Source organism: Poecile atricapillus, chromosome 13, assembly GCF_030490865.1.
Source record: "Poecile atricapillus isolate bPoeAtr1 chromosome 13, bPoeAtr1.hap1, whole genome shotgun sequence".
In the NCBI taxonomy this organism is placed as follows: Eukaryota; Metazoa; Chordata; class Aves; order Passeriformes; family Paridae; genus Poecile; species Poecile atricapillus.
Genome location: NC_081261.1, coordinates 16,972,623 through 16,996,918, shown reverse-complemented (window position 1 = coordinate 16,996,918; position 24,296 = coordinate 16,972,623). Strand labels below are relative to the sequence as shown.

At 50.2% G+C, this 24,296-nt stretch overlaps 1 protein-coding gene across 1 annotated transcript; it reads right to left on the bottom strand.

Annotated features, from left to right (window-relative positions):
- Positions 1-542: 542 nt before the first annotated feature.
- On the bottom strand, positions 543-18,795 carry DELE1 (DAP3 binding cell death enhancer 1). Its single transcript, XM_058848791.1, has 11 exons — positions 18,296-18,795; positions 18,087-18,198; positions 17,857-18,007; positions 17,524-17,667; positions 11,124-11,179; positions 9,638-9,731; positions 8,779-8,921; positions 7,798-7,956; positions 6,858-6,950; positions 3,407-3,563; positions 543-2,552 (listed from the first exon to the last, which is right to left on the bottom strand). Exons 1-11 carry the CDS (start codon positions 18,400-18,402, stop codon positions 2,308-2,310), a joined length of 1,461 nt encoding a protein of 486 aa, XP_058704774.1. The 5' UTR covers positions 18,403-18,795; the 3' UTR covers positions 543-2,307.
- Between the last annotated feature and the right edge of the window lie 5,501 nt (positions 18,796-24,296).

Here is a 24,296-nt window from a genome sequence, read left to right as displayed (position 1 = left end):
CTAGTCTGTTCTGTCCTTTGAGGCTGTTGGATTTTGGAGCACAGTCCTTATCCAAAAGCAGACACCAGATGGCTCGAGTCTGCCAAAGGTAACCAGGGAAAAGGGAAGTGTGAGAACACTGTTTTGAAATATTCAGTCACAAGCTTCACCCTTTTTATGGGTTTTCACTTTGATCTGTCTGTCTGGGAGCTGTAAGACAGTTTTGGGATAATAGCATGGGTGGGAAAAACCAAGATATGGTGACAAAGGAAGAAGCACACAGGTGTTTGTGCCTTCCTGCTGGAGGGAAGGGCAGTGCTGACCCACAGGCTCATGCAGCAGTGTGGGGATGGCAGGGAAGGGCTTCTGGGCTCTCCTGGACCATCTCAGAACTACCCCTGCTCTTTCCCATGCACCTGGAGGTGAGAGCTCCCAGCTTTAGGTGTGTACACACCCGAGCCACGGCACCAGACAATCACACAGATTGTTTAAAGCAGAGCAAATGAGGAAGTTCCCCCTTTCTGTTGCTCCTGGGACTAGATGACAAGAGCAACAGAGTGTGATTTCCCCAGGTGGACTTTTTAATATCCAAAATGTTCTGTTTTCTTTCAAGTCTCCAAAATGCTTGTGCAGATGAGCCCATGTCTGGCATCCATCCACGGATGGGTTTGGCCTGGCCTGCTCGTGCTGCTGCTCTGCTAACACAAATCTCTTGCTGGTTTGTTTTACAAACAAAACAGGTTCTTGCACCAAAACAATGTCAGAGAGCCAGATTCTAGCTGAGATGCAGCTGTGCAAGCCATGAGGGAGGCATTTGATGGCTCATGACTGAGCCCTGTGGGATTCCTCTGCACCTTGGGAGCACAGGCAGTGGGACAAACACCTGGCACAGCCTCACATCTCCTTCTGCAAAGTTGCTTTGATGTCCCTGTTAGAGGACAATCCTTACACAAAAATACCTTATAACAAGCAGGTTTAAAAGGAGACAAATTCCTCCCTCTTGGTTCAATTTCCTGATTCTGCAAACTGCTTTCAGCCCCCCCAGCCCCTCTCCCATCCTGACCGATGCGTAAGCACGCTCTGGATTATCACAGCATAGGAAATCCACCCCAGGAATTTCCTGCTCCTTGTATCCTGCTTCATAAAGGAAATGGTCTAAGTAAGTTTGGTCTGAGCAGAAGGAGAGAGCAGACCAGAAGAACAATCAGATGTGTTGAGGGCTGGCTGTGCCCCTCCCTTGCTGCATGGAGAAGTTCAGGACAGGGCCATTGCCTTTGTTTTGCAGAGCCCGACCTACACAGAGCACCAGAGCCACAGGAAGCTGGGCAGTTTGCACAGATGCCCTTGAACCAGTTTAAACTGGTGTGAACAAATGCCTTTTTCCGGATTCAGCTGCCCCAGTGGAAGAAATTATCACACCAGCTGCCTGCTGCTGCTGCCTGCCAGTGGTGCCTTCCCACTGGGAGCATCCCTTATCCACTCTGCTGCAAACGAGCTGGCGTGCTCACAAACAGGGCCAGGATGGATTTTGAAGCAAACCTTGCTTGCTGTGTCTCACAGAGGTGTGCTCATGGGAGCAGCTCCCTGCCAGGGCTGCAGGAGTGGGCACAGGACATGGTGCAGGATGGCTGGGGACAGCTGCCACCTCAGTGCTACAGCTGGATCTGTCACATCCCATCAAAACTGTGCCCTAATGCTGAGAATTCACTCTCTGGCTTGCCCAGGTTTGAAAGCAGATTAAACTGCCAGAATGGTGACACAGAGCCAGCCCACACTGTGCTGGTAGCAGGGGCACTGTGGGGACTTGCCTTGGAGAGAGAGAAAATTGCCTCAGAGGCTGAGGGCCAGGACAGCCCCAGGCTTAGTTGCCAACATCCCAATACGGTGGCTTGTGAACCTCCCTGGGGGACCATGAGCAAGATATGCAGGAATTAGCAGCCCAGATCACACCACTGTGCTGCAGAACCACAGAATGGTTTGGGCTGGAAGGACCTTAAAGCTCATCCTGTCTCACCCCAGCCATGGCAGGGACACCTCCCACTGTCCCAGGGAGCTCCAGCCCTGTCCAGCCTGGCCTTGGGCACTGCCAGGATCCAGGGGCAGCCACAGCTTGGCTCTAATACAGAAATGCAGCTGCAGAAGCAACATCATTGTGAGCAAGGAAAGAGGACCAGAGGACTTGGTAGTGTAGGAGATATCACAAAGTTTATTCTCAAACCCCAGGCATTTAAAAATGCCTCCTGTTGCATGAACAGAGAGCATTCTCTTTCCATTCACTGCCAGCCTGGTTCCAGCCCACACCAAGGGCTGCCTTGCCCTCTGCCTGCTCTAGGGCCAGCAGTGCTGGGGCTCCCAGCCCTGCAGCTCCAGTGGCACTGTCCTGGCTCTGAAGGCACAGCTCCACCCTGCACTGCTGAGCAGCATCACGTGCAGCCTGCCTGTGCTCCACGAGTGGGGCAGGGTCAGGCCACACTGTCCTGGCTGACCTGCAGACACAGGCTCAATAGTCCAGAAATTGGGGCTGGAGGAGGAGGCTCTTAATCCTGAAGGGAATGGATGCTTTGTGTGCACATCTGAAAGTACAGAAAAACAAGGTGTTAATGACACTGGCAAAGGCTGGACTTGATCATACAACCAGAGAATGACAGAATACCCTGAGCTGGAAGGGACCCCTAAGGATAATTGAGTCCAGCTCCTGGCCCTGCAGAGACACCCCAACAATCCCACCCCATCCCTGAGACCATTGTCTAAATGCTTCTTGAACTCAGACAACTTTGGGACTGTACCCACTGCCCTGGGGAGCTTGTTCCACTGCTCAACCACTCTCTGGGTGAAACCTTTTCCTGGAATCCAAGCTGAACCTCTCCTGGCACAGCTCCAGCCACTCCCTCACAGGAGGGTCACAGGGAGCAGATACTGGAGCTGGCCCTGTGCTGCCCCTTAGGAGGGGCATTGAAAACCACAATGAGCTCTGCCCTCAGCCTCCTCTTCTCCAGCTGAACAAACTAAGTGCCCTCAGCTGCTCCTCACAAGACTTCCCCTCCAGACCCTTCCCCATCCTCGTGGCATCCTTTGGACACTCTCTAATGGTTTCATGTCTTTTTTATACTGTGCTGCCCAAAGCTGCCCGCAGGACTGGAGGTGAGGCTGTCCCAGTGCAGAGCACAGCAGGACAATCCCCTTCTGGCCCAGCTGCTGATGCTGGGCCTGGTGTCCCCCAGGGCACAGCAGAATGATTCTGTGACACATCATACTATGGGAACAGCTTCTGCAGCTGGGCTGGAAAGAACCGAGAAGGAAACGCGGTGCCTTCCCTTCCACACAAAGAACTCCCTTTGTGCCGTGGCCCTGTTCCACCCCTCCTCTGGCACCACAGGCCCCATTTCCATGGGGTCACCTCCCCGTGCAGCCCCCTGGTGCCCTGTACCTTGCAGCTCCTGCTGCCATGCCCGCAGCCTGTCCTGGGCCTGCCTGTTCCCCGCGGCCGCTGACTGCCGGTAGTGCCGCAGCGCTTCCGCCACGTTCTGCTGCACCCCCAGGCCCTGCTCGTGGCACACACCCACGTGGAACCTGCTCTGGGCATCCTGGCCCAGCAATCAGCACAGGGAAGGAAACACAGAGTCTTTAGCACCTTCTTCAGAGTTTACTGCTCTATCTTTGGTCACCTTCTTAAGTTTAGGGCTCCGTCCCTCAGTCTGGATCTTCAGTAATTGAGGCCCCTGGAGAGAAGCAGAATCTCCGGCTCTGCTCCTTCCTATCCCTTTCCAATTAAATTCACTGATTTCCCTTCAACACCCAGGGCTGTGGCAGGGGAACAAAGGAGCAGCTGGCTCTGCAGAGCATCCCAGTTGTCTCAGAGGTCAGGGCTGAGGTGTCTTGGGCAGCCCTGACTGCGCCACATCCTGATCCCACCCAAACTCTGAGCACGCCCTGAGACTGCCCTAGGAGAGTTCAAGCCCAAGTCTTGTAAAAACATCACAAATTGCACAGAGGTACTTGCTGCCAAGGGTTGGGAAATTCCCCTTTAACACAAGAGTGCAGCACTCTCCTGCTCAGCCCCACCTCGTTCTATTCCAGAAGAAATCTCAGGCAGCAGAAATGAAGTAAATGAAGCAAATATGCACTAGAGAAAAAGCACCTGAACCAGTCAGATGTATCTAACTGCTGGGAATGAACTGGAAATCAAAGGCTGGCACTGCAGTGAAGCCAAATCCAAACCCATGACATGTTTATGTGTCAGCTGTGCACTTTATCTCTGAGATCCAGTGGGAGGCAAAGGGGCTCAGAGAGCAGGAGAGCAGGATGACACTCCTGAAGACATTCAAGACTGCATGGAGTTGTGGTCACACAGACCTTTCCAGAAACAAAGCCAGCAGCACAACCTGAAGAAAGTGACTGCCAGAAACATGACCTAAATGAGGCCTTGGAAAAAAAAAAAAAAAAAGAAAAAAAAAAAGGAAGAAGGAAGAAAAAGAAACAAAACCCCCAAGTAAGTAGCAAGTTTTAATAAAGCCATGAGAAAAGAACATATTGCAAGTGTTGCTGTCTGGGATGTAGCTGGTAGAGGCAAGTGAAGAATTCAGTGAGTGGGTGCTTTGCAAAATGTTGCAAGTCTCAGTTTATGACAGCAATAAAGTCCTTTGGAGATGAGATAAACACGTTGAAGGATTGGCACTTCAGCTGTGACAAGAGATAGGGTTCAATCAGAACTGCACCACCATCTCTCACAGCATGAACACCTCAGAGCCAAGACTGCAGCGAGGGGAGATCCCCAAATTAGCATGGCAGGAGTGACTGCAACACTCTTGGAAATCTGGAGGTCAGGCTCAGCTCTCCAACAGAGCTCTTTAATAGGGGTTTATATTCTGGGGCTGCACGTAGGAAATCAGGCAGGACAGAAAGCGGGAAACAAAGTAGAAGATGGTTCTTGTGTTGGAAAAACACTTGTCAGAGTTCCCAGCCAGGTTCTAGCAGAGAGAACAGCCAGAGAAATGCTGAATCCCTGACTTTTTGTGCTGTTTCCCCTTTTTTTGGATTTCTACTAAACGGTGCTGTCCTTGCTTCATCCACACCCAGCATTCTTTCAGCCAACCAAACATAAATTCCAACTCCAGGGTAATGGGAAGTGATGCTGTCCATGGAGCCTTTCTCCCAGGAAAATGGGTACATGCCAGGGATGGACCCTGCACCATCAGCCTGCCCTCAAGGCTGAGGCCTTGGAGCATCCACGGAGCAGCAGAGAGGGGAAAAGATGCTTGAGGTCTAAGAACTCTGACCAAAACATGCCAGGAGTGCACCTGAGGACCTGCAGTCACCTGACAGCTTTGGTGTTGTTCAGGCATTATCAGTAAATGCCAACCATCTATTTAATGGAATAAATCAATGTTCAGCATAAACCTCTGACTCCAGGGTGGACAAAAAGGAGCCAAGGATGAAGCTTAGGAGAGATCTTTAGCAGATTGAGAATTAAACACTGTGCACTGCGATGTCTGAGCTGCTGGGGCAAGTCAGGCCTTGTCCCAGCAGCCTGAGAGCGTCTCCATGCTGGGAAGAGGGTGAGAACCCAAGTGGCAAAGTTTACAATGATGTCATGCCATTCCAAATGGTCAAACCTACTATAAAGAATTAATTACAGCAGATCTCACACAACTAAGGAGTCAGCAACACAATCACAAAGGAAACAGTATTGCCAAGTTCAAAGTAGGGCTGAAAGCAAGAAATTTGGGTCTCACACTGTGATAGTTCCCTGAGACCATCTCATCACTGCTCAGTGCCAGGCAAAGGGCAAGCAGGGCTAGGAATTATTGGAAGGGAATGCAGAACAAAGCAGAGGAGCTCATTATGTGAGATCCATGGCATACCTCCATCCTGAGTCCACTTTTAGTCCAAGCATCTTAAAATGGTCAAAGGAGAATTAGAAAAATAGACAGAAGACTGACAAGCGAAGTAGAACAGCTTAACTACACGGAGACACAAACTGAACCAGCACTCTGCAGCCTGCAAAAGAAATGACTCAGAGAGGACACACTAAAGGGCACCACAACCACAACTATTAGCCAGCAGAACAGGCAACAGCTATTCATTATTTCCCACTGCACAAAAGCTGTGAGAACTGAAGTTAAAATGAACGAGTTCTTCAGGAAAAAAAAAAAAACAACAAACCAAAAAATCCCCCTGGCCATTACAATGCAGCTGAAAACAAGGGGACAATGGAAAGAAACAGAACTGTGGGATGCAGAAACCTGGCTGCTAAGACATGGGATCCACACTTCTCCTCTAAATGCTGGTGGGGGTTCAGGGGAGTGCTGTGCCCACACTGGGGCACTGCCCTTCAAGAAAGAGAAGCCTGGGCCACTCGGGGAAAGTGCAAGCAAGAAGATTCTTGGGGATCTAACATGACCTGTGAAGAGAAACAGCAACAATGGGGGAGAGCTGAATGGAGATTCAAGTGCTTAAATGTGTTAAAGGTGCCCAAATTAAAAAATAAATCCAGAAATGAGTCTTTCTATCCTCTCTACAGAAGGACAGAAACATTGGGCCAATTTTGAAGAACAGATCTGAGATAAACACAACAAAGTTCTCCAAGTGATGCAGTAGTGAAAGATTTTGACTGAAGAGGGTGTAGATGCTCCATGATGGGAAACCTGTGCAATTCTGGAAGCTGGAAACAGGCACTGGTGCTGTGGGAACTGCTCCAGCCCAACAGGGCTGTCTCTGTAGGGTCTGTGCCCAGGGCCCATCTCCTCTCCAAGGCTCCACTCTGTCCCTTCACACTGGGCAGTAAAATCCCAACACTTTCTCCCATTCCCAAAAACCCCCAAAATCTTCCACCTGCAGATCCCAAGCTGAGGACAATCCCTGGCAGAAGGATTCCTTACCCCACTGTTTGCTGCCTGCAGCAGGTACTTCAGACCTCTCTTCTCCTGGGGTTGCAGCCCCCTCATGTAGAACACTCCAAGATAAGCCTGTGCCTGCAACAAAACCACACAGTCCAGATCAGCCAGGACTTTAATTATTTGGGTTTTTTTACTGTTTTTTCAAGCTCCTCAAATACTGGGGTTGCTGTGGCAGTGTGGTGAGGACCCTGCCTGTTCAGGGGCTCTTGGGAGAGGCAAGGCTGCTCTAAGAAAAATCAGCATGACACAGTAAACACAAAGAAACGACATTTGAGACCCAGAGCATCATTTCAAACTCCCTGTGGGAGTCAGAGGCAGGGAATGGCTCCCGCTCGTGTCCCCAAGATCCAGCAGATGCACCCCCTGGCCAGTGAGCTCTGGGAGGCAGGGGCACTGCCAGCCTGGCACTCCCAGGACGAGGTGGCACATGCCTAAATACATCTCTGCAGTGGGAGAGGAGGGCAGGAGACACAGGTCTGAGCAGATGAGTCATCTCAGAAAGTCACAGATACAAAATGAGGATCTGTTCTTGCTTCAAGCACTGGAAGTTCCTCCAGTACAGTGACCTGTACTCTTGGAATTGAAAGGAGATGAAGACTGAGCTGTGTTTTCCGGCACAGGTCAGCTCTGCCGAGCCAAAGGTTTAATGTTAGAGCCCCGTTAACAACAGACAGCCACGGTGTGGCACAGTGGCTCCTTCTGCAGGCAGGGCTGACTCCCAGACACTGCCAGCAACAGAAACAGAGAATCACAGAATGCTTTGGGTCAGAAGAGACCTTAAAGATCCTCCAGTTCCAACCCTCCTGCTGTGAGCAGGGATAAACCCCTTGGAAGGCTTTTCCTTCCAGTGCCACAGACGCTGCTTTCTAGGATGTGGCTCCAACGCTCCCGTCAGGGCTCTCTGCTGACTGTGGACACCAACCTCTGTGATGCCAGCCCCTGCTGCTTGCTCCAGGAGTGCCACAGCCTTGTGATTCCTGTCCCAGAGGCTGCCAGGGCCGTGCTGGAGCAGGTACCTGGCGTAGCGGTACTGGGCCATGGGGTGACGGCTGCTGGCTGCCTGGCAGTAATAAAAACCTGCCTGAGAGAGAGAAATCCAGGTAATGCCTGCCCTCAACATGACATGGCTCCCTTCAAGCTTAACCTCTCTGTCTAGACCCATCACAAGCTGCATCCCTCCCCAGAGCCCTCCCACACCAGAACATCAGCTGCCTCAGCTGAGACAGTGGATTGTGAGTGCCCCAGAGCCCTGGAACCCCCCTGCCTGCTCCACTCCGACTCCCCGAGCTGAAGGGGGTGGCCCTGGGCCAACCATGACTCAAACCAACCTTTGCAGCTCTTCCCAAGCTCCAGCAGCTGCTGGCCAGCTTGCACTAGATGGCAGGCTGGAGTTACAGGAGCCAGACTGGAGATGTGAGAAGCCCTGGGATGTGCAGTGGTGTCTTAAATACAGCAACATGACAGGTTTCTCCTTGGAACCCTGCTGGGTGCTGGTAGCACAGCCTGTGCACCTGGAGAACCCTCAGAAGCTGTGGGAAAGGGATCTCCAGCACCTCTCTGAGGGGACTGGTGGCACTGAAAGCAGCTCTGCAAAGCTGCAATTTTTATTACTCCCAGCACTTTCTACTGAGTCTTCAGAGCCTGGGCACTGCCAGGGCTCCCCAGGGAATGGGCACAGCCCCGAGGCTGCTGGAGCTCCAGGAGTGCTTGGACAGCGCTCCCAGGGGGGATTGTTGGGATGGCTGTGCAGGACCAGGAGCTGGATCAATGATCCCTGTGGGCTCCCTCCAGCTCAGGACATGCCATGACTCTCACAGCCATGTACAAGGAACAAAGCTCCAAGCACAGCTCCCTCTCCTGATGTGTGCTGCCCACACACAGCCACCCCCCAGGCCCTGGATACCTTTTCCAAGTCCTTTTCCGTGCCCCTGCCGTGCTCGTAGCACAGCCCCACATTGAACTGGGCTTTGCTGTAGCCCCGATCCGCTGCCAGCTTGAAGCAGGTGAAGGCCACCCGGCTGTGCCCCGCCCTCATGCTCTCGATGCCTGCGGAAAACACAGCCTAAAACCACGGGAAACAGGGAAAAGCACAGAGCCACAACCCAGCCTCCAATGCAGCAACCTCCCCCACAGCCACTGGGCCTTCCTTGGCTCAAGCCAAGTGCTCTGGGCCACTTCCAGCTGGCTCACCACCCCTCACTCCACAGCTTCCCTAAGAAAAATGGCAACGCTGCATTTTAGGGATTTTTCTGGGCTCGTGGCAGAGAGGGATCACAGGCTAACACAACGTATGGCTCACACAGAAACAACTTGCTTTTCAGTGCTGCAACTAGTGGTGTATATAGGGCAGGGACTTTTCTTAGCTCATTGCATCTTCCTTCTGCTTTTCTTAGAGTTGCAATCCTGCAATTGCTTTTTCAGCTTGCCAGGGAAACTGTGAGCTTAGACAATAAAAGAAGGATACAAGGATATGACATCTTGTGTTGCAAAAAAGACAGAGATGGCTTAATTTCCAACTACAGATGTCAGGACAACAGTGCAGGCTTCAAGCAAGCCTGGATTGAAATATGCTGAGATAAATCAGGTGGCAGGATGGGACAAAGGGCAATAAATCTCTCCAAGTACTGTTAAAATTGCTGAAAGGAGGCTTCAGCTTGGGTATTTGCCATCCCTGCCTTCTCACAAGACCTGCAACCATTTGGAGGTCCTCCAAAATGAGAAACCTGTGGTTTAAGGGCAAAACAAAACCAACTCCACATTACCGAGGATATTCAATGCAATGGAAATATCAATTCGGAAAATCTGCTGCAATTGGAAAGCGGCTTCCTCTAACTGCCCTCGCTGAGCTGGGTCACCCTGAGGAGTCAGAGAAAAAAGCTCTTAGAGACAGCTAAACCATATCAACCCCAGAGGAGATTCTTGCTTGGAAACCAAGCAGTGAGACCTGTTTGTATGGCAGTTCAGTCATCGGGAAGGTGAGGTCATGTGTCCGCACAAAAACCTCCCTGTCCTACACAGCATCTCCTTGGGGAAGCTGGATGGACACTGCTGCCCTGCCCTCTGGCCAGGGAGCTTGGTGCAGCCTCTCAGGCATCAGCAGAGCTTTCAGAATTCAGCAAATACCTGATCCTGCTCACAGCAGTGTGCAGCTCCGAGCTCCTGGGACAGCACCCAGGGAGTGGCTGAGGCTGGGCCAGCAGGCTCAGGCTGGATTTTGGGAGAAGTTTCTTCCCCCAAATGGTGCTGGGGCACAGAACAGGCTCCCCAAGGCTCCCTGAGCTCCAGGAGCAGCATTTGGACACTGCACAGGGGGGACTGCTATGGGGGCTGTGCAGGGCTGGGGCTGATGACCCTCGTGGATCCCTTCCAAATGAGGATATTCCATGATTCACAGACAATTCCTCCTCCAAAAACAACATTCCCCCTTTTTCCCTCTCCCACATCGTGCCCAGAGCAGAGTCCCTGCCAAAACACCCTCCCAACCTTTGCAGTGCTTTACCCAACTCCAGCTGAGCCCCCTGCCCAGTGCAGATGGAGCAAATTCCTCCTTAGTGCCTCTTGCAGGAACTCACCCTGCTAAAATCTGAATTTACCTTACCCTGCTGAAACCCAAATTTACCTCCTCCCTGCTCACAGTGTCCTTGAATGATTGCTCAGCCGAATGATTATTTTTTTAAAAAGGGAATTATCTGCATCTCAGATATGAATTGCAAAAAATTGGCAGGTTTAATCACAACAAGAACAATAATATAATTTATGGCCTTGTGACTCTCGAGCTGATGCACTCTCTTCAAGCCCCAAGTGCTTCCCTCTTTACCAGACAAGAGCCAGCCCTGATTTGCAGCTTTTGGAGTGACACCACCTTCTCCAGTCATGGGTTGTCTGGTAAACACCAAAATAGCAACAGCATGTAATCACCTAGTGAAAGATTGCATCAAAATGCAAATACACAGAACGCACTGGTGCTGCTGAATTTATTTCTTTGTTTAGTTGCTTGGTTTGGTGTTTCTCCCCATTTTCTTTTGGTGCCTCCCTGCCAGCAGCCCCGTTCCACAGACACCTCAAAGGATGGGGATGGCAGCTGGTAAATCCTGGAATTTTCTGGCTAAAGCAGAGGTCAGTATATCCCATCTCCTTTTTTTCCCCCCAGTCCTGTGTGTGAGTGTTGCTCAGGCTGTGCTTGGGGCAGCTCTGGGATGTGTTCTTGCAGGGAAGGTGCACACAGAGGGGTGGAAAATGAAACCTTACCTTTGCACTGTGGAGAACTGGCCCCACCCTGCAGCTCACAGGGATTTGGAACTCTCCTGCATTAAAAAAATAAATCCAACAAAAAAGCAAAGTTTAGCAGTGCTGCATCTTTGCCTCTTCTCATCCTCTCTGCTCCACAGCTCCTTCCTACAGATCTGATCTCCCATTCAGTCAGGGACATCAGGAACAGAAGCAATCCCAACCAATCTGACCTCTGCAGCAACAGCAAGTGCTGGAATCCAGCCCTGTGGCTGCAGCTCCTCCAGAAAGGCCCCTGGTTTTGATCTGAAGACACCAAAAGCAGAGTATCTCCTGCTTTTCCTAAATGTTCCAGTAACTTGTAATCACTGCTTTAAACCTCTGTGCTTCATTTCAAATTAAAGTACTTCTACTCCGGGTTTCTGCTCCCAGGCACTGGCTCTTCTAGGTTTTTTCTTCTTTACTAAAAAGCCAATTCCTTCTTTTGAAAGTCCTGACATGACTAATCAGCCCCTCTTGATTCCTGTCTGTGATTCTAAAAAGACTGCACCATTCATGTCTTTCAACTGCGGCACTTTTCTGCCAGCCTTGGTTAATTTTATGATTTTTTTTGCTACTATTCCTGAATTTCCATCAGGGTTGCTGAGGTGGAGCCCCTCTCAGCAGTGTCACAGGAGGGGTGACATTGCCTCCTCATGTCCACTTTGCCTGGATCAGAACTGCTGCAGCTCCAGCTTGCCCAGGGCATCACACCCAGCCCTCCCCAACTCCTCCAGGTACAGCTCTGCTTCTGCCAGGGGACCACCAGCCCTCCCAGGTACACTGGGACAGCCATGTGTTCAGCACTTTTGTGACCAGAATTATCAAATTTAAATTGTATTAAATCAATCAGAATTATCTGACAGAGCATCTCCAGCTCAGGCACCTTGCTCAGAGCAGGATAGGGCTGGCAGTGGTTGCAGTGGCATTTGCTCCTGCCACTCTGAGAGGACAGTGACCTCCACAGCCTGAGGCCAAGGATTTTTAACCTGGATCCCACTGGAGATTTAACACCAGGTGCTGGAGCCTGCATCACTTTGTGCCAGAGCTGCACCCTCCCAGCGTCTCCCTCTCAAGCTGTGTTAGAGCCAACACAAATGAAGAAAGAAAAACGTCCTTTTAGGGCCTGATTCCTCCATTCCTGGCAGTGTTTGGCTCCACAAGCAGCAGCAATGAGGTGTGCAGCAGGCAGGAGTGCTCCTTGCAGTGCCTGCACTGTGCCACGGTGCCAGCTGCAGCCTTGTTATTCCCAGACAAACAATTCCAGACAAACAATTCCCCCCTGGCTGTATTGAAATGTGTTATCTGAACAGGCCCCACTCACCCAACAAGTGAGATCATTGTGGCAAACATGATTTCTATGCAGCATTCTACCAAAAGTAGTAGAATTTGTGAATTTATCAGTTGTGCTTTCTGTTTCTTTGCAGAGCAGGCATCAAATTATCTGATATTTCTCACTGTAAGGCTCTATCGTGTATCTCCCTCGTGATGTAATTTGGGTTTCTGCCACACAAACAACTGCAAATCCCGTGGAAAAAAATGGTCTGTATTAGGAATTCTCCCACCACTTGTTTAAACAGCATTAGTACATCCACACTTTCAAGAAACTGTACATTTTGCACAGATGCCTCCTCCTAAATCAGAGACTCCTCGTTTACTGTGAAAATGTTGTAATTTGGACAACCCACTGAACCATGAAAAATAAACAGCCACTGATTCTGAATTCTGCCAGCCTGTGGAAGCATCTTGTGCCCCTCTACCAGGGGAAACCCCTCCTCACCCAGATCTCCACGGATCAGGGTTACCAACCCCAGAGAATGTCTGGAAAAAAGCACAGGGACCAACTGATCCTTGAAGTTCCTGAAGGATCAGAGAGTCCCAGCATGGTTTGGGTTGGAAGGAACTTAAAGCTCACCCAGATCCACCCCTGCCATGGCAGGGACACCTCCCACCATCCCAGGCTGCTCCAAGCCCTGTCCAACCTGGCCTTGGACACTTCCAGGGATTCAGGGGCAGCCACAGCTGCTCTGGGAGACCTGAATTCCCTCAGAATCACCTCTGAGGCTGGGCAACCTAAATTATTCTTCAGGTTATGTTTAAAAGATGGGAATATCCCAGCTGGAATTTTCTGTGCAACTTTATTTCTACTCCTTCAAACCCAAGCCATGATGCAACATGACTGCACATTCTTTTTTCCATGCAGTCCTGCAGCTTTCAGTGTTCTGGATGCCCAACGCTCACATCTTCAGCAGTTAATAAATATTTTTGCCTCTCTTCACTGTTCATCCTGGACTAATCAAGTGTTGCTCACAGCTAGCTCCAAATGAAGAATTAATAATCTTCTCCTAGACAGCCTAGATTGCTCATCCCAAAACATCCACGAGAACGAAGTCACAACAAGAGCTGGCCAAAATCCAGCGTTTCTGCCTCATGGAAAATTTCACTGTTTCCAATTGGTTTCATTGTGCTTTGAAATGAAAACACACTTTTGCAATGTCTGTAATCTCAGAATTGAAATAACGAATTTTACAGTTCTGCCAGGGGTAAAATACAACTCCCCAGGGCATCATTCAGCTGCTGTAACACTGAGACTGGCTGTAATCACCTGCTTGCTCACTCTGTGCCTTTAACTTCCTGCAAAAAGCCTCTGAGTGAGGCAGGAATTACATGGAAAAAAATAAGATGTGAACACAGAGCTGAGGACTTGCTGGTAGCAATATCCAGAATGCTATTTAAAGCAAGTTTAAGTTAATTTCCTGAAGTTTTCTGTTTAAACAAAGGAATAGATTTTGACCCTATTGTGCTCCAATAAAACTGGAATGGCTCTTGTGGAAAGCTGAGATGTTGGGATCCATCCCACAACAACAGCAGATTGTCACTGCACAGGGAGACCAGAACCAGCAAGTGTGGAAATGAACTGGAACACCCAGAGAAAGGGGAAGGCTGTGGAATTCTCTCCAGAAGATCCCTTGCCATTGCTGGCAGCAGCAGACTGGAGCAGGGAAGAGACATTCTGCTGTGCTCTGCTACCAGATTCCCCCTGCATCCTCTGCCAGGCATCTTCCCTTCCCTTCCCTTCCCTTCCCTTCCCTTCCCTTCCCTTCCCTTCCCTTCCCTTCCCTTCCCTTCCCTTCCCTTCCCTTCCCTTCCCTTCCCTTCCCTTCCCTTCCCTTCCCTTCCCTTCCCTTCCCTTCCCTTCCCTTCCCTTCCCTTCCCTTCCCTTTCCCCAGCTTCCTGCTGCATCCTCGTTTTGCCAGCCTCACTCTCTCTCAATAAACACCTGGGGAAAAAAAAAATATTCTGTACCCCAGGCAGGTTTTTCTGTAAGAAAGCAAAATGAAGTGAAAGAAAGGGATCATCAAGCTTCACTTTCCACAGAAAGATTCCCAGGACTTCTCACATGACAGAACCCTGCATTTTTTCAGGCTCTTCAGTGCAAATCTCTTTACCAAATCTCTTCCTCCTGACTTTCCTCCATAAGTTCCCACAAAATGGATGCAAAACATTACGTGGAATGTAACCCGAGGACTTATGCATGGAGCAAAATCAAATTATTTCTGACATATATTATCTCTGACAAGTGACAGTTGGAGATGCTTGGGCAGAAAGGGTGAGGAGCAGGGATTATAAAGTCACGCTCTCCCTGGCAGAACTTTCCAGCCATCAGCTGTTCTGTGATCTGAGCAGGAGGCTTGGCTGGACCAATTAAGTCTCATTTCAAAGTGTAATTTTACCTAATCACTGCTTGGAACCCACTTGTACTTCTGGCCCATAGCAGCGAGTTCCACAATTTACCTGGGCACTGGCCAAACACAAAATGCCTTTTGCTTTTTTCCAAACTTGCTACCTGACCCTTCTGAGCTGCCTTTTAATATCAGGATTATGAAAAAGACTGTCCCTATTCTCTTTCTCCCAACACTTTTAGTTTCACAGAGCACCAGCACATTCTCTGCCACTTTTTTTTTTTTTTAAGCTGAAGAGTCAGTCTGTGTTTGGATGTAATTGTCTCCCTGTCATCTTTTCTCTGCAGTTTTGTCCCTGTTTTTCAGGCACTGTCTTTTCCTTAAGTGTTCAAGACGTGGCTGCATCCCAGACTCACACAAACCCACAGCACTGCCTTGTCCTCAGCTCCTTCCTTCACTATAATTAACATTTAATTGGCCTCACTGCTGCCGAGCACTGACTTAACCTTATCAAAAGCACATCCACAGTGACTTTAAATGTTCCCTCTGCAAGACAATTATTAAGTTGACACTCCTCACTCTGGCTGTGTATTTACAGCTCCACTCCCCTGTGCACACTCGTTTTACCCACCTGGGGATTACCCTGGCTTTGGTTCTCATGCAATCTTTGCCTGTGACTTTCAGATTTGACTGTCCTGAAAAATTTTGTACCATTTGCTGCTTCTGCTGCCTCATTTGTCACCTCTTTTTTTCCAAATCACGGCTGACTGTGCTGAACAGAACAGGTTTAACAAAGGACAGGAGGATCCTACAGCAATGGCTCTCCACTGTGAAAACTTTCTTTCAGGAGTTCCCAACCCCTCCATGTTCCCTCACATCAGCTTTAATTCTTCAGATAGCTTTGGTTTAGGTCCTGTCTGGAAGATTTTCCAAAAGCTAAAAGCTGGATTATCTTGCTCCACATGCCTGTTGACTTCTCCAAAGAAGACTTAATAGATTTACAACTCTCTCAAGTCTCTGCAAGGGGGCAAGCTGGCCTGAGAAATGGCTTCCTAAATCCTTCCAAGACCTTTGATACAGCCCACTCATCCCAGCATCTGACACCACTATCCTGTAACGGAGTTTTTATCAAATTAGAATCACCTTTTTTGCAGTTCTGTGCCTCAAACAAACACCCACCCACCTCTTTTTAAAAGCCAAGCTGTGCAATCTGTCTGTGCTCATTCCCCTGGTCACAGAGCAGGTTTGAACATGGGATTACAGACCATCCTTGGAGGCTCAGTGATCTCCCAGCTTCTAAAGAACATCTGAGCAAAGACCACGTGGCCTTAGTGACTTGTCACTGTTGAATTTATCAGTTTGCCCAAAAGCTCTTCCTGTTGACTCTCAGCAGGAACTGTTTGTCAGACACACATTCGCTCCAGGACGTTCAGCTGTGCCAACTGCAGGCATTGCTGTCTTCACTTCTCCCCACCACTCCTCCCAGAGGTCCATGTCCAGTCACCTGCCAGGCTTGGAGTGCTTCTTAATATGCTCCAGGCTAAAGCAGATGGGTTAAACAGTCTAATTGGCAGTTTAGGTAAATTAACCTGGCTGTTTTCCTGGAGTTAATTAGGAGACATGGAAACAAAATGCTCCATTTGCCAACTGATGGGAATGGTAACCTCTGGCAGGAGAAGGTTTGATAAGCAGTGATGGGCAGTAGCTGAAATCAGCACATAAGGAAGCCAAAACTCTGAAAGAAGGCAAAAAATGTGGAACAGCTCTGACCTTTTCTGCAGCACCTTCATTATTTAAATTCTTCCTTGAGGGTGCTGAGGCCCTGGCACAGAGCAGCTGTGGCTGCCCCTGGATCCCTGGAAGTGTCCAAGGCCAGGCTGGACAGGGCTTGGAGCAGCCTGGGATGGTGGAAGGTGTCTCTGCCCATGGCAGGGAACAAGAAGAGCTTTCAGGTCCCTCTCATCCCAAAGCAGTCTGTGATCCTGTGATTTAGCCAACATCTGTGCCTGGCTTCCTGATGTGCCTCTTCTACACCACTACTGAATGTTGCCCCCTTGCCACCTGTTCCAGCAGGCTCCCTGCTTCCAACAGCTTTCCTCAGGTCATTATTCTATATCCATTTCTATATCTAGTGAGCTGCAGGCCTCATCTGATCTTCCTTGGTGTGACTTTAAATTCCCTATGTAGGACACGCTTTCCTGGGTGAGATTTCAATTTTGTTGGAGTCTATCTCTCTATTTTTATAAAACTCATTTTAATAATGTCTTTGATACCTCCTTCCACTGTCTTATCTATGGCAGAAAAGCTCAGAAGCGCATCCTCATCTTGCAGGAAGAGAATAATTCCTTCAGTTTCACACCAGTCTCCCAGATCAATGGCGCAGCATCCTCCTGAACCCTTCTGGCTGCAAACATCTGTCCACAATAAAAGCACAGGACTGGATGCTGCAGTCAGTCTGCTAAGGCAGAGCAGGGCTGGGAATGCTGTTGTCACCTGCAGTTACAGCACAGCCCTGCCTCTGCCCTCAGGAGGTTTTTTCCTCCTGTCTCTGGACTCTGATTCATCTCTGCCTTTCCACTCTCACCTGCCTCCTCAAGTGTCAATAAATGGCTACAAACTCTTTGGCTCCGAGCTTGCCTTGGGGGAACTCCCAGGTCCTTCTGCCACAAGGCTCCTGCCCCGCAGCACATGGCACATACCTGCTTCTGCCCAGGGCTGGCTCTCTCCTTGCCCCGAGGGGATGCCTGAGGATGAACTCTCTGCTACAGCCTCTGGACTTGCTTTCTGCAGGAACTGGGACCCCAGCTGCTCGCCAGGACAGCCGGCTGAGGCTTCAGTCACCACTGTTAATACAGAGCACAAAAACTGTGTCTGCTCCAGGCGACAACACCGCTCTGTGCATGTACTCGGTGTCCTCTGACCACACAGACAAGCAGGAGCAAACTTTGTGCAGCACAATCCCGAACGGAAAACAAAGGTAATTAAGAAGCAGAGATTCTCCTGACACTCTCCCCAGGCCCTCCCAGGCTCACTTGGCACACCGAGGCAGGAATCCCTCTGACCTGCGGGCTGCGGGGGCAGCGAGGAGCTCCAGGGCAGCCTCCGCTCCGTCCGGGGGTCCGGCAGCGACCTGAGCCCCGCGATCTGCCGGAGCAGCTGCAGCAGCACCGCGCCCACAGCGCCCTGCGGAGAGCGGCCACGGTCAGGGCAGGGCCCCGCTGCCAGCGGGATCCCCCCGGCTGTCCCCGCCGCTGCTCCTCACCCAGGTGACGGCCTCTCGCACCGAGTAGCGGGGTACCAGGCCGGGCAGCGCCCGCCGTCCTCCTCCTCCTCCTCCTCCTCCTCGCTGCGGGCCATCCTCACACGCGGCCGCCCTGCAACAGCCGCACACACACGGACACCGTCAGGCCGGGCCGGGCCGGGGCCACCCGAGCCGCGCTCCCCGCCCGGGGCCGGGCGAGCCGCACTCACCGCTCGGGACTGTGCCCGCGGCCGCTCCCCAGCCCGGGGGCACAGGCGGGGCGGGCGGGGGTGGGCGCGCAGCGGCCCCGGCCCAGCAGCAGCAGCAGCCGCCACATCCCGCCCGCCCCGCCGGCAACGCGCGGCCCATAGAGACGGGCGGGCGGGCACGGCCGGGGCACAGTGAGGGCACGGTGGGGACACGGCGGGCACACAGTGGGCACATAGCGGGGACACAGCGGGGACAAGGGCGGCTGCAGACGTGTGGCAGCATCGCCGCGGAGCGGGGATAGAGCGGCACGGCGGCCGTGGAGCGGGGCCAGAGCGGCCGCAGCACCATAGAGCGCGGCTAGAGCGGCCCCGCCGGCACGGAGCGCACAGAGCGCCGCCCGCAGCGCAGGACCCGCCCGGCCTCCCGTGGCCTGCAAAATGCGGAGTTTGTGAAACGTTTCTGAAGAAAAGGTGTTCACACGCCTTTGATGCCTGACTGCTTCCCAGCCTCGTCCACAAGAAGGGTGGTTTTATCCGTGGGACAGCAGCTCTCGAGCTCGGTGTTGTGGCCGGGTGTTGCAAACAGTCATCACTCGTTGGTGGAGTCACCTTGTTAATGACGCTGACATTTCCAGTCAGAAATCCTTAACAATTCATCCACAACGTAACAGGGAATGAGAAGGGGGTTATGAAACCTTATTGTTTCTTATATACGTTTCTTATTGGTGCAGAATGTGGAATGTCAGGAAAATTAGTCCACAAACACGAGAGGTTTATGTCCCAAAAAGAGACAGAGGAGTCCTTTGACTTTATTTGAATAAAAGGAGAGGCCATGGGCCATTCCCCTGGGGTCTCTCCAATTTTTGGAGGGCACAGACTCCTTTTTATCCCAATTTCCCAGCCATGTCCCTCTCTCTTTCCTCATTGCCTGAGGTACTTGAGAGGCACAGACTTCCCACAATGCCTGATACCCGAGATTCCCCTATAATGTATAACCCTCCCTCTTAGTTTTTAATTCTTATGGAATTTATAGTTTTCCCCCATTGTTTCTTTCATCTTTCAATATCCAATTTCATTTATCAGCAAACCTACAGTTTGTTTGTAAAGGCAAATATCTTTTTCCCGTTCATCAATCAGTGGAATCCTTCCCATTGTTTCTTTTATCTCTCAGTGCTAGTTTTATCTACCAGCAAACCCACAGCTTGTTTGTAAAGACAAATCCGTCATTCCTCTCAGGAATAAATTAAAATTAAGAAAGGATTGGTGCTTGATCTTTGTATACTTTTAAGCCACATCAACAAGAAGGGAGATTTAATCCTTGGAACAAATAGCACCTAACAAGCTCTAAGTGATGTCCAAGTGTTAGAAGGACAAATTACTTGGAATTGCCTCGCTAAGGTTTAAGGGCTGGACATGTTCCAATGACCTCAGTCCCCAGGGAGGTTGAGGAAGCTTGGGAAGAAGGATGTACCACTGCTGCTGGACACGAGGCAGAATTTATAGACCACAAAGACACTTGGCAGAACCCACAAGATGAGGAAGAAACTGATAAAGCCAACTCAGCAATGGGGCTGCAATCAGCTGCAATTCCAGCAGGGCCGGTCACAACCACTGACCCACGGCCCAAGAAACCACTGACCCAAAAGAAGAGAAAGGCTGAGCGTGGGACTAATTAGCATGAGAAGCGAGAGACTCGTTAACCAATAGAAGATAGAATACTAATTAATAGGAGAACTAGGTGACATGTAGCTAGTGAACACTGCTGCCTTTGTTTGCTAAAATGTGAACTGTAAATAAATCAAATATTGCCTCTCCCTCTGGATCAGCCTCTTGCACAGCGGGGAAGGAACCTGTTTTGGGATAACAGGAGAGTTCCTGGGGATCTGTTCTTGCTTGGGGTGGGGGGATAACTCCTCCTTGGAAAACAGGGATAGGGACACACCCCAGGCTTGTCACACCCAGGTTCTTCCTGTGGCTTTGGGTCTCACTCAGTCTGTGAGTGCTCCTCAAGCCCTGGAAGTGACAAAATACAGGAACCATTAACAGTGAGGAGTGCTGAAGGATTCCTGTTATTGCATTATGAACTGAATAAAGTTCCTTTTCCTTACCCAGAGCTGTACCCAGCAGAGACCACGCCATGGTCTGAGAAAAAATCAGCTCCATGTCCTCCTCACCCTGGGCTTCCATCAGGGGTAGGAATATTGCCCTGCTCATTCCAGCTGAACACTCTGGTTTATTTCTTTGCTCCATAGGAACAGAAATTCTTGGTCATTCCAGCAGTTGTCTCTCTTTCTGGAATGTGGTGTTTTCTGTGCTGTTAATTCCTGTTATGAGCTCAGAATCCTTGTTCAGTATTAGCTGTGGTTTATGCTTGAATGGCTGCAGGTTTAATTCCAACTGTGGAAGATCCATAATCGCTCTCCTTCATCAGCCTAAACACTTGCTTTAAACTACCAAATTTCTCTTGGTGTTCCACAGTTGTTGTTTTTTTTTGTTATTTTATTTTTTGTAGTGTCATATGGGACGCAAATCCTTTATCCTTTTCACCCCAGATTTGGCTTAATAGTGTAATTACAAAGTCATTTAGTTGCCTGTTTCACTAAATGGGTCTGTAATTGTCTCATGTTAGTAGACTGGTGTTTGCTAAGCTACTACAGTTTGTTTGGGGATGAAAATTACATGCAAAATAGAAATATCAGCATCTCCACTCCATAATCTTGCCTTAATTTTCTCGCTCATCAGGTTGATACCACTAATTAATGCTCCAAAAACGGAACCTGCATTTGTTGGTATTGGTTCATCCACGATCTTCTCAGTTGATCACTGAATTTTTAATGCTTTGGTCCTGGTTTCATTTCAAGTCCCCAGCCGGGTGGTGAGGGATATTCTGTCTTTTCTGTGGCTGGCAAGGCACGAGCAGAGCTGGTCTGTTTGGATTCTGGGTGTGAGGATACCCCAAGAGCTGCAGTTGTGTGTTTGTGTCTGTGACTCTGGAGTAGGAAAATTGCTGGATGAAGGTGAGGGGGTGCTGAGAGATGAGGAAGCAGCTCTGCAGGGAAAGGACCAAGTGGTTGAGGAGGCCAGTGGGATCCTGGGGTGCTTTTCCAGCAGGTCAGGGAGAGATCCTGCCCCTGTGCCCAGCCCTGGGGACACCTCTGGAGTGCTGTGTCCAGCTCTGGATGCTCAGCACAGCGGGGACAGGAGCTCCTGGAGCTGAGGAAGGGCCTGGAGCATCTCCGTGCCCAGGAGAGGCTGAGGGAGCTGGGGCTGCTCAGCCTGGAGAGGAGACAAAGCTGAGAGGGGCCCTCAGTCCTGGGTGTCCTTGGGTGTCCCTGGGTGTCCCTGAGTGTTTCTGAGTGTTCCTGGCTGTCCCTGGGTGTCCCTGGCTGTCCCTGGCTGTCCCTGAGTGTCCCTGGGTGTTCCTGGGCACAGGGAGGGTCAGAGCAGGGAGAGGCAGAACTTCTGCCCTGGGCAGTGAGCAGGTTGTGCAGAGAGGCTGTGCAGTGTCCCTCTCTGGGGATATTCCAGATATTCCTGTGTCCTGAGCTCTGGGATGGCCCTGCTGGAGCAGGGAGGTGGCACCAGCTGAGCCCCTGTGGGCCCTCCCAGCCTGACCTGGTCTGAGATTCCAGGAAGGGATGTCCAGAGCAAGGCAAAGCTGAGCTGGCAAGGCTCAGAGTTGGGAGCTGCTGTGCAGGAAGGTGCCTGAGGAGGAGATGCTGAAGAGTGGCTCAGGCTGAGGCAGGAGAATGCTCAGACTCTTCCACCTGAGGTTCTGCTGCTGGGATTGCCCAGCTCAGCCCGTTCGTGTCCTTGCAGCTTGAAGGCAGAGTGGAAAGGACAGTGAGGAGGAGGAGGAGGAGGTGACCAGCCCCAGGAGCTGCTGCAGGTGCAGTGTCTTGCTGCTGCTTTTCTGCCTGCTGCTGCAGGGATTTTGTTCTGTGCACCCAGGGGCGCTGGGGGAAGTGACCGATGTCATTGCAGGGCCCCTTTGCAAGGTCACAGCAATCAGGAGAGGATTCTGCTGACTGAGAAAGGGCAAACAGCACACACTCGGTGAAGAATTCTTCCCTGGGAGAGTGGGGAGACCCTGGGGGAGCTGTGGCTGCCTCTGGATCCCTGGAAGTGTCCAAGGCCAGGCTGGAGCAGCCTGGGACGGTGGAAGGTGTCCCTGCCATGGCAGGGGATGGGACTGGATGATCTTTAGGGTCCCTTCAACCCAAAGCAATTTGGGATTTTATAAGGAGGGTAAAAGGAAGGATTGGACAATTCTAAAACATTTAATCTAACCTGACTCTCGGGAAGGTGATGGGGAGCTTTCTGCTGGACACTGTTTTAAGCAAGGTTTGGAACAGCCAGGATGGTTTTAAGGACAATTATGGCAAAGGAACCCGATTGCCTCTGTGATGAGATTGGCTCAGGGCACAAGGGGAGAGCAATGGGTTTACTTTAATTTTTGTTTACTGGACTCTGCCACGGAGGTGTCATTTTACCAGCCTGGTGGGCGAGCTGTGGGTCGGGTAAATGTGCTGTAAATTGGATGGAAACAGCCTGGGTTGCTGGGCTCAGCTGCTGGTCAGCAGTGGGTTAGCAGCACACAGAAAGTACCAGAAGGGGCTGAAAAAACTCGCCTTGTTATCATGATAATTTTAGGAAAATAAATACTTTGCTCTTGAGGGAAATAAATACCGTGCTCCTTAAGAAATATATTTATTTTGGTTGGAAGAGGGAACCAGGCTGGTTGTGGAAATCCAGCTAAAAATAGACATGGAATTTCTAGACGGTTATACACATTGTGAGTTCTTTTAAAAACCTTTGCAGTTGAAATCACTCTTTCAGTCACTGGTTTAGACACTCATTAATGCCCATTCCCCCTCAAAGTGCAGAAAAAATGGACATATTTCCAAGGATTTGATTGTTTTTTTCAGGCACATTTGGCACTGGAACTTTATTTTCTGGAGCTGGTTCCATCTTATAGTGGCCTCCTGGTAACTTAAGGTTTCATCTGCATTTTTATTTTTCTGCATCTTCAGCAAACTAACTTAGTGGACCATGTAAACTTTGATAGATAATAGCTGTTTTTTTTAATCTAAACCCAGAAATTTATGGCCAAAAGTCTCGCCATCCCCCTTTGACCACATATACTTCAAACAGTGTAATTACAGGGGATATCTCGTTTCACAGCTCACAGACAAAGCAAATGTGTTTGTTTTACTTTATTAGATTTCTTATAATACGTTCATACAAACCCAAATGCGCATATACGCACTCTGTCAATACTGCCAACTGCAATTTATTAAGTTTTATAAATTTTTTCCACTAGGTCACTATGTTGTTAAACAGAGAGTGAAGGCAGGATCAATGCTAAAGATGGGAAGGCGAAATTTCCAAGTAAACAATCTCAGCTTCTTCTTAATAAGTTTATAAGGGATATTTTTGAGGAAGACTAATTAATCACATGCCTGAGAGCTGTCTTAAAGCAGCTGTACAGTAGGAAAAGAGAAGAGAATGAGAAAAGAAAGGTATTTGGGTATAAGCTGTAGCTCTTGTTGCTGCTTCCCTGTTCCCTGAGTGCTGCAAAGCCCCTCAGCCAGTCACTGTAATCCTGGGCTGGAACTGGGAGCAGCTTTGGGGATAGATCTCGTTGCTTTGTGATGAACTCCGAGGCCCTGGGAGAATCTCTTGGTGTTGACAGCCCCTGACAGTAAATGTCACATGGATTCTGAGGGAGCTCAGAGCCTTCTGGTGACTGCTATGAGAAGAGACACGGTGACAGCAAACCTGATTGATGAGCCGTGCCATGAGGCCAGGGAGCTCTGTGTGGTGATTGTCTGTAATTGAATGGTCCACAGAAGTTATTTCTGGGTTTCCACCAGCACTCCAGGAGACTTCTCACAGGGGAAGGGTGTGAGGTGCTCAGCAAGACCTTGTTAAGTCAGCCCTAACAGGCTTTAAAGCTTAACGGGCTGCTTTAGCTGCGTTCCCAGAGCTCTGATGAAAAGAACGGCACATGGAGATGGTC

Excerpts from the sequence above, each read along its gene's own strand:
- DELE1 (XM_058848791.1), bottom strand. The coding sequence starts at position 18,402 with ATGTGGCGGCTGCTGCTGCTGCTGGGCCGGGGCCGCTGCGCGCCCACC. Across the intron at positions 8,922-9,637 it reads CATTGCATTGAATATCCTCG|GCATCGAGAGCATGAGGGCG; the intron begins GTAATGTGGAGT and ends TGTTTTCCGCAG. Across the intron at positions 3,564-6,857 it reads TGCAGGCAGCAAACAGTGGG|GATGCCCAGAGCAGGTTCCA; the intron begins GTAAGGAATCCT and ends TTGCTGGGCCAG.